This window comes from Thalia democratica, chromosome 5, assembly GCF_965202585.1.
Source record: "Thalia democratica chromosome 5, ktThaDemo2.hap1.1, whole genome shotgun sequence".
NCBI lineage: Eukaryota > Metazoa > Chordata > Thaliacea > Salpida > Salpidae > Thalia > Thalia democratica.
In genome coordinates this window covers 23,925,708-23,935,599 of record NC_139169.1, presented here as the reverse complement: position 1 = coordinate 23,935,599, position 9,892 = coordinate 23,925,708, and the positions used below count along the sequence as shown (strand labels likewise).

Here is a 9,892-nt window from a genome sequence, read left to right as displayed (position 1 = left end):
CAATTCTAATCTAACTCCTTCAGGCCAAGCGTAATTAGTTTCCTCGAAAAGTTCCCTTACCGCAGTTCTTTTTAGATTGTTATTATCGTTATAATCTATTTTTCCCATAGGGAAATTGATTCTAATTTTATTATTTTTATCTCTATAATAAACAAATAACAATTCGCCCTTACCCTTCTTGACGCGATGTAAGATTACCCCCGCGCAGTCTAACCTTTTTACATTGAATTCCCAGTTAATTAAAAAAGAATCTCCCCGCTTGTGTTTAAATTTAACCTTAAATAAGTTATTAGCTAAATGGTGTTTTGCATCGTCGTTTAATTGATCAATAAAAATTTGCTTAGCGTAACGGTCGAAACTTTTGTATTTTTCATCAACTAGACTGTATACTTGTTTTTCGATAATGTTATAAACATTCAAAAAGTCATGCCAATCATCTTTTGAAAATTTTTTATTAATAAAATCTATAAGTTTTTGTTTAAGTTCATTATCGTGTTTATTTTTGAAAGATCTAGATACGTTGTTAACCTGATCTGTTACGAAAAAGGACGTTCCACCCGCTTCTTGTTGTGGTGCTCGATCCCGCTGGAGTTCCGCATGCGTCATTTGAACACCTTGGACAACCTCCTCCTCACCAACTATATTCGTAGTTTTAATGACGTCATCCGGTATAAATTTTGTCCTAGATGGTATTAAATAAACGTTTTTTATATTTATTTTACACAGAAAAGTTTAATATGGGGTTGCCAAAAACAAATTAGTTAAAACTAGGATTGTTTATTGGATTGATTTATTGGACTCCAATTAAATTTGAAATTGTACATATTTAGAGAAATCAAAAACTGTACATTGTTTGATTAAAAAGTATAAAGTTACAACTTAACAATAAATAGCAAAGCCTAGACTTCAATAGGTTCCTTAAGAAAGCCTCAAGCTAAAAACTCAAAAATATCAATCTATTAAAATTGATGAGTTTTTAAAATACTTTCTTTGAAGCTTTCTTAAAAATGGTTAATCTTTATGTTGAAAATTAAAAACTTCAATTGTAAATTAATTAAAATATATGACTATTGCTAGCAAAACAAAAAAAAATCTGATGGATACTTCTCGTTATAAAGCTTTTTAAATCTACAGAGTATTTTAAAAACTATTGTAAAATATGGCATACGTTATTCTAAACAACTAACCTTCTTTGCATGATCAAAGTGATATTATATCTCCAAATAACTTAGTACTTTAATAATACAGAGCTGTTTTGATATAAAAACTATAACTACAGCATCAATAATATAGGTAGAAAAACTACCTTCTACAAAAAAATTAATCTAATAGAGTTTTAATTTTTTTTATTCAAACTTATTTTTAATATGAAATTACATTCAGTTTAATAATTTCAGTTGAAAAAACATTTAACAACACAAGTTTAAATTAGTGATCAAAAATATGAAACTAATATACAATGTTATAAGATAATAAAATCTAAATGTGAACTAAAAACTAAATAAATAGAAAATAAATATGCAGTGTCTAATGAATAATAATTTTAGAAATAATTTCAATGAAATATTTATAGGTTATTAATTAGAAAAATAAAAAAGTACTTTATAAATACAATTATACTTAAACATGAATTTAACTTTTGAAAGATTTTAGTGTTCAACCTAATCAATAATTTAGTTACATAAAATTGTCATATAATGTATTGTTTATAAAATAAAAGTGTTTAATAACTACTTTAATTTACTTATTACAAAACTACAGACTGTATATCAGTGTTGTTATAGTGATTCCAACATGACTTCTTTCCAACATGACTTCACTTAAAAAGTTTATAATACTGAACTTTACTTGTATAATCTTCTTTTTTAAAGACGTTTTACTATTTGCTTTTAACCATTGCAGTTATGTAAGTTTGTTAAAATTTTATTTTGAACTTATATTATTTTTAACTATAACATCAAATGCGGATTTAAAATCTGTTCTAAATCTACAAAATAGTCTATAAGATTTAAAGTGATTTTGGCCTGAAAATTTTATTAAAATATTTTTTTTTTTCTATTAGTAAAACATGAAATTTTTTTTAAACTTAAAAACCACCATGATTTAAAAAAAAATGGTTGTACCTTTTTATTTAAATATTTCAGGAACGTGAAATATTGAAACAGTGAAAATACTTAAATTTTTTTTCAATCAAAACTTAAATCACACCTAGAAAATCTACTTTTCATTACTTAGTTTAAGGTTATAAAATTTTAAACCTTAAGTTTAAGCTTTAACATAACTTTATTTGAATATAAACTAAATACAGAGCATTTATAGTTATATAGTTAATAAATGATTGTTTTAATTCTTATTTGCACAAACTTTTCGATGGTTTCTTAAAAAGGGTACTGAACACTGGCTTAAGTAAAAAAATTTTGAATTTTTTTGTAGTTTAAGAAAGTTTAAGACTTTTAAAAGCATTTGAAATGCCGTAGACAGTTTATTCACCGTAAAGCATTGTCAAAAAAGTAAATAAATTACAACTATTGTTTAATAAATTTAATATTTATTTTTTTATTAATGCTTGTTATTTTTAGTCGCAGTCGTTTAGATAACACAAACTTAATAAACACCAATTCTTTTTGTTATATACCAAAAACAAAAGTGTTTAAAATACTTTTGTCTTCTCCTTTATACTCAGTTAAACAATTAACTTACAATGTAAAAAGTTTTTCTTATAGAACTGCCTGCTATCTTTGTTTGTTTAAAATTTATTTTAGAAATTCAAACGATTTTTCTCTCACTAAATATATAACTTTCTAACTTTTCTGCATCAGTTTATATGAGAAAAAATACATTTGATTTGATTAAATACAAAACAAAATGTATATTTTTAAAAATTACAAAATTTAATCAATTGATTACAGGTATAATCAACAAAAGTAAATTTCAAATTAAAACAGAAAGGTTATAACTAGTTATGTCTATAAGGTAAATGTTTTTTTTTTTACAAAATTTATATTTATTTAAAGGTATTAAACTTGCTTTAAATCTATTCAATTCTAAAATTTTTGATCATTGTCTCATAACACTATAATTAGAGATTTCAAAGTTATAACCATATTTGGAAGTGTTTACTAAAAGTTTAACATCACATCTCTTACTGCTACGCTTTTTTTAGTTTTTTATCACTGAACTTTGAAAAAATATATTTTTGCACATGTTCTTTTTATTTTAAATTTTATTTTTGTTTTTAGATGCTTTTCAAATATAGGTCCTTACGCAGTTGCACTTGAAAACACAAAATTAGAACTTTTCTTTTTGTTGTCATTGGTTCATTTATTGATCGTTGAAGTTTCAAGTGACAACTTAATACATGGCCGTGTACCTGATCTAAACTATCATAAGCTTTTGGTAGACTAACTAATGCTGCATATTAATTTTTGCTTGACTTTATCAAATGAATTTGTTGAACAAACCAATACAAAACTACGATAGTATAATAACCTTAAAAAATGTTAACTGAAATTGTTAAAATATTACATTCAGTAAAAAAATTCAGCTATATGTAACTTTTTAAATTGGTTTTTTTAATTAATAAAATTATATTTTACTAAGTTTAGGTACTGACTTTATAATGTGTAAAATACTTTTGATAGCTTTATACAAAATGAATACTTACCTTCAATACAATTAAATAAAAAAAAGCCTTTTTGTTTTTTAAGTTAAAACATTTCTAACAAAATAATAGTTTTAGAGTAAATATACGTTAACAAAATAACCTGAAACTGTTGCAATCCGAAATTCAAAATGGTTAAGTTTTAGGTACTAAAGATGTTTTTATAACACACTAAAATAAGTGTGAATGAAGACTAACAATTTTCTAACTAATTTTCTGAACTTCAAGCCTTTTCTGCGCGAGTTTTGTAACGCAGTTGTACAAACTGCAATAGTCAAGACAGTTGCTATCTCTTGAGATTGTTTTCATATGCTCACAAGATACGATAAAAACTGCTGACTCTGATGAGAATTCAGAAGAATTAAGAGCATCGTGCCTTACTCGCCAACAACAAGTTGAACCCAAAAGAGAGTGATTGCCTGACGGTTCGCAAATAAAAAACAACATTATAAATGGAATGTTTTATCTTTAACAAAGAGAGTTTGATCAAAAGTCCTTGTCTACAAAAAATAGTAGCGCAAAAATGGTCGTCTGATATTGAAAAGCACTTAACAAATGTGCAAAAAAAAATTAATAGAAATTCAATATAAAATTAAATTTCAACAAAAATAAAATTTAAATGTTTACTTTTGAAAATCATCTGAAAAAATACTAAAAAATAAATTTAGTGGATTAACTAAATGTTTAAGTATGTTTTTTTTTTCAAAAATAAACAGTCAGTTTAATGTAACTTTTTAAATGTACTAAATTACTTAAAGACCAAGGCTATTTTAAAATTTATCTAATAGAACTATGGGATTTTTTATTTAAAATAAACTATATAAAAAATTATCAATAAGTTTCAATGGGGATATTTTTTTGTGTGTTTTAGGAGGTTATTGAAAACTATCTTTTATTTAAGGAAAGTTCCTAGTTATATAGTAATTGGGCTCTAATGACATTGACGTAGTCTAAAATTCAGAAATTATAATTATATATCTTTAAAATTTAGGCTATAAGTATTTAGTGTAAACTTTTTAATATAACAGTTTAATATTTCTTTTGTGTAGTAATACCTACTAAGTATTGATATTAGTGCTTCATAATTAAAATGACTAGCCAAATTATAAACAAGATTTACTGATAAAATACAAAATATAATAAACTTGTAGCATACATTTTTATTTGTTTCTTTCTTATAAGATAATTATCAAAGAAGATGTATAACATTTTTTTACCTTTTCATACTGTTTCTTGTAACAGTTGAACCTAAAACTACTAATATATCAAATATTATTCAATATTAATAAACTTTAACTAGACTTGATATATATTCATACTTTGGAAATTTACTTATAAATTGATTTAAAATTTACTCTAACTTAAAAAAAACACATAACGATTATCATTAATGACTAGAGACATAGCAAACCAATACAAAAAATGTAATACAAAAAATGTAATACAAAAAATAAAAGGTAGAAATGAAACAGTAACTACTGACACCAAAGCGCCCAAAAAACCTGAATCCAATGGATTTGGTTTTGTATATTGTGATTATAAAGTACGAGAGAGGCAGATATAAGCAGGCCAAAAAAAGGACTGAAACCAATAAGTCAGGGCTTAAAAAATTCAGACCTTGTTACAAAACACTTTTAGTATAAACTATTTTTTCTTTGGACATTAACCTTAACCTTAAAAGCTTTAAGTATTTTGGCAATTTAGAACAATTAAAAAAGCATAAGCTTAAGATTTCAGGAAAAATAATGTTTTACCAAAAGTTTTTTATGCGAAGGTATTTTAAGTTAAACTTAATATTTTCTTTTGTTTTCGTAAGTTTTTTTCTTGCATCCTAATTACTTAAAAAGCACATGTTCTTAAAGTTTAAATATGTTTATTTATAATTTTTTCAATAACTTATAGTGTTTTAAAAAGTTAGTGGCTATCTCTATGACTGGAAGGTCAATACTAGATCGTTTGAGCAAATTTTCCAGTTTTAATTTCTTTTTATCATAAGTTGATTGATGTTATGAAAAGAAACTTACGGATCATAAATTTGTGCTTGACGGGCTGGTTAGAACAATTTTTTTTATCAGCTGGAAGATGCCATTTTTGTACGACGGGTAAATTTGCACAAGAAGTCATTTTTGCACGAAGATCATTTTGACGAGCGACTTTTAGACGAGTTGCTGCTGATGCACGCTGTTACTTTTGCGCAACGGGTCGATTTTTCATGAGGGTCACTTTTACACGAATAATTTTTTGCACGGAAAATAAATTTTGCTCGAAGCATAACTTTTGCAAGGATAAGGAACTGCTCGCCCACCAAAAAAAAGGTTTAAAAGTGATAGTAAAAAAGGAGAAAACTTAATTATATAATAGAAAAAATACCAACTAAGGGTAAGGGTGAGGGGTAACAGTGATAGTAAAATATAAGAAAAAAATAAAATTAAAACACATGTAGAAGTGTCAATTAGTGCAAAAAGTGACCCTTCGTGTAAAAGAGACAACACCTGAAAAAGTGACTATGTGCAAAAGTGATCCTTCGTGAAGAAATGTACCTTTGTGCATTTCTGACACCTACCAACTTTTTAAAAGGGAAATTTTAAAGTTAAACGAAAACCTTTAACTTGATATTTATATAACGTATATAGATAATAAATTGCTTCTTTGTAAAGACAAGTTTATTTAAATTATAACGGTTTTAACATTCGTGTTATACTTTAATGAATACTTTATTACTTCAGGTGGGTCACCGACCCAAATGCTACACCTCTGGTATAAATAAATTTAATCTTTTTGAAAAATCATTTAGCAAAGCGGTCTTCTCTACAACATTTAATAGTTGCTGTCACTGATACTTGTTGTAAATACTTTTTAATAAAATACATTTGGTTAATTACAAATACCAAAAAGTATTGGTTAAATACTTTTTATTGGGCGAACAGCATCGTGACGATAAAAGGTTTAAAAATAAAAATTCTCAAACTAACTACAATTGAATTTTATTCATGTACTTTGTAAACATATTAAGAAGAAAACACCAAAGTAAATTGAAAAAATCGTTCTCGTAAGCAGGTTCATGGCAATTAAATTTTAGTTAATAATTAAGTAATGCTCAGTCAGAGTTCAAAAATCTTTACATTTAGGTAAGGTAGGTATATATATCTACTTTACAAATTTTTAAAATTTGTTTTATATTCTTAAACCAAAACTATTGCTCCATAAATAATACGGAATACTTTATAGTAGTACAAAGAAAAGAAAACTATTCATTTGAAATTTCAAGACCATAAAAACCAGTAAGATTTCGAAAGACTAATCTTTGACATATTGGAATTTAAAAAAAAAGAAGTTTTTGTTTATGAATTAGTAAATTTAATCTAATAGTTTAACAACTAAGTTTTAACATTAGACAGTTTTTTAATTGGCTATACAATTAGTTAAGCATGTTATTTTTCAGTTTCAAGAAGAAATTTGGTACAACAGTTTTAATTTAAGCAACCGACTGAACTAAAGATTGTTCTAACAGCATATAAGGATACATGTACACAATAACAACAACGACTTCATGCGAAAATTTATACAAACTAGACAATATATTGTTACATGTACAATACATCATTCCTTGGTTTGACATTAAGAATTAAGAAAATAAAATCAGTAATTTGCATTTATGCGCGAAATTTTGCAAACTGGTATTTTAGACTAAAACTGGTCTAGAGATTTTAAGAAATAAGTAAATAACAATGAAAGGATTGTTTAAAAAGTTAAAACTTACTTACAAATACAATAACGTTAGTTTATAAAAAAAGTTTATTTTTTCTAACTATTTTTATATACTTGCTTACTTGCTGTTTTCTTTAGTATACTTACATTGTTCACTTCAAATATTTTAAAATTTTTACAAAATATAAAATAATCACGTATTTAAATTTACTCCGTTAGCTAGTAAAAAATATTTTTCAAGTTTCAAAACGCCTTGATCGTATCAAAAAAATTCTAAAGTAACCGGTTCAAAATTTCCCGGGTACATGAAAATTTAAATTCGGACAATTCAAATTGTTATAAAAACATTTAAAATACTATATATTAAAATGTAATATGAGTTTAAAGAAAAAAGAAATATATAGATCTTATAAAAATCTAAAGCCAGTTTTTCTTTTAGGAAAAATAGTTAAAAATTTTTAATATATTTTGAAATTACTAAAAATAACTGTGTTTGGACTTTATTCAAGTCATACCTTAAAACATTGATGTTTTGCAAAAAGAAAAATATTGACTTGGACATATTTATAGGACCTACATATGTTTGAAAAATATTCATTAATTTATTAGTTGTAGCCCTTTCAATTTTTTTAGAATTTTAATCATCAGAGTTTGAACTGTCCGAATTTGAATTGTCGTAACCCAAATTTCCCGATCATCGTCAATAAAATGGCAGCTTTGCGCAAGAAAAATATCTTATTTTTGAGTTAAACTCTTCGCTTTTATCTTCTTCGGTCCATTTATCCGCGTCAACGTCGTAACTGAACACCCGTCTGCCGATTTTCTTTTCAAAGAGGAAAATTTTACTCCCCAACGACAGCGCCCCGCAGAATAAACGAGGCGCGGCGATCATTTCCCTCCACGCCCCTCCTCCCTCGGCCCCGTTGTAAACGTCGCAGCCGAGGCCGACGGCAAAAAGCCTGCTCCGCACCGCCACCAGACCGTGGTTACTTTGCTGTCTAGTCATGTGGGGCAAATCTCTCCATTTTTCCGTCGTGACGTCATAACTCTCGGCGGAGGACAGCTCAAAGTAGTCGCACCTCCCCCCGCACGCCACCACTTTTTCTTGGAAGACGGCGCACGCCGCGTCGTATCTTTCAACCCTCATCTCCCCTGCTTTCGTGAACCTGCCGCTCCTGGTGTCCAATTTCAGGCAGGAGGCGATCGAGTTGCCGTCGCTACCTCCGACGAGGATAATTTTGTCACCGTACGCGCACACGCAAAACTGTCGCCGATACTTGCCCATGACGGCCACCCGAGTCCAACGCTGGGTGGCCCAGGAGTACTTTTCGACGACGACCTTCGCCTTTCTTCTGACAAGGATTCCCGCAAACACGTACAAGTCGCCTTTCAAGCAGATACCCGTCGCTTCGAGCATTTGTTCGTTGTTCATAGGCGGCAGGGCTCGGACCAGGTTCAAGCCGGGCACGCTGTACTGTTTTACATTTTCTATTGGGCTGCGTCCGTAGTGCCAATACCACCCCCCGCACACGAGCACGCCGAACGAGGTTTGGCTGCAATACCGGCTTTCGCAATTGAGCTTGCAGCTTTTGTAAGCTTCATTCAGCAAATCGTACATTTCGCTGTTTTCAAAAAGAGAGCCGCATTCGGACAGCAAGCTGTCTTTGTCGGACAGCAAGCAAAGTCGAACTTTCTGCAGCAACTTTGCACCGAACTTGCTGCGTTCTGCAATGTTGTGATTCAGCCATTTTGTTGCCGCTTCCAACACTTCGCGCTCGGTTGTGACGTAAAGTTCCGAGCTGGCCAGTATTTTCAGGACAAGGGCGAAATCCAGCTCCAAAAGGCTTTCGGTTTCGGCTATGATCGCGAAACAGCGCTCTACATAACTCTGTGTCGCTTTCAAAAGGCCTGATAAATTGAAAAGCGATGCAAGCTGGTGAAAGGTCAAGGCGTTGCAAATTTTAAGCTTCTTAGTAGAATAACTTCTGTCAGTTTTACTCGCCAAACTTTTGTTCAAAGAAATTTTGCTTAACTTTGTCGCCGCAACCAGGTCATCGTCGTCTGCTGCTGCAAGTGAACCTGGAAAATTGATTTTAAGTAAGTACACTTGTGTGTTTTTGTTCTTTGTCATGAAAATCTGTAACAACTAAACGAAACAAGCGTTCGGATAAATATTAAACATAAAATTTCCTGTCGTGTTTGAAAACACTTAACTGCAACAGTATATTAATTTATCTGAAAAGTTTCTACATAGCTATGTATTGACTTAAGATAAGAAAAAATATATAATACACTAAACATGTGTTAACCTCGTTCAATCGAGCCATTAAACCTCCGTAAACTTTGAAATTTTTTTACAGCCGAACGCTTGCTCACTTCTACGTAATCTTCTGTTTTGTTGAATTCAATTAAAAGATCATCTCCAAAATTTTCTGTCCTCTGAAGACCGGTTTTTTGCTGGTTGTTTTTATCGGCAAAAATTACACAATTTTCCAGTGAGTTTTTTTTCATGTTTTAATTAGT

At 29.1% G+C, this 9,892-nt stretch overlaps 1 protein-coding gene across 1 annotated transcript; it reads right to left on the bottom strand.

The window, feature by feature from the left end:
* Positions 1–8,069: 8,069 nt before the first annotated feature.
* On the bottom strand, positions 8,070–9,500 carry LOC145836350 (ectoderm-neural cortex protein 1-like). Its single transcript, XM_082944160.1, has one exon. The coding sequence runs from the start codon at positions 9,498–9,500 to the stop codon at positions 8,070–8,072; it is 1,431 nt and encodes a 476-aa protein (XP_082800286.1).
* Positions 9,501–9,892: the final 392 nt, after the last annotated feature.

Excerpts from the sequence above, each read along its gene's own strand:
- LOC145836350 (XM_082944160.1), bottom strand. The coding sequence starts at position 9,500 with ATGACAAAGAACAAAAACACACAAGTGTACTTACTTAAAATCAATTTT.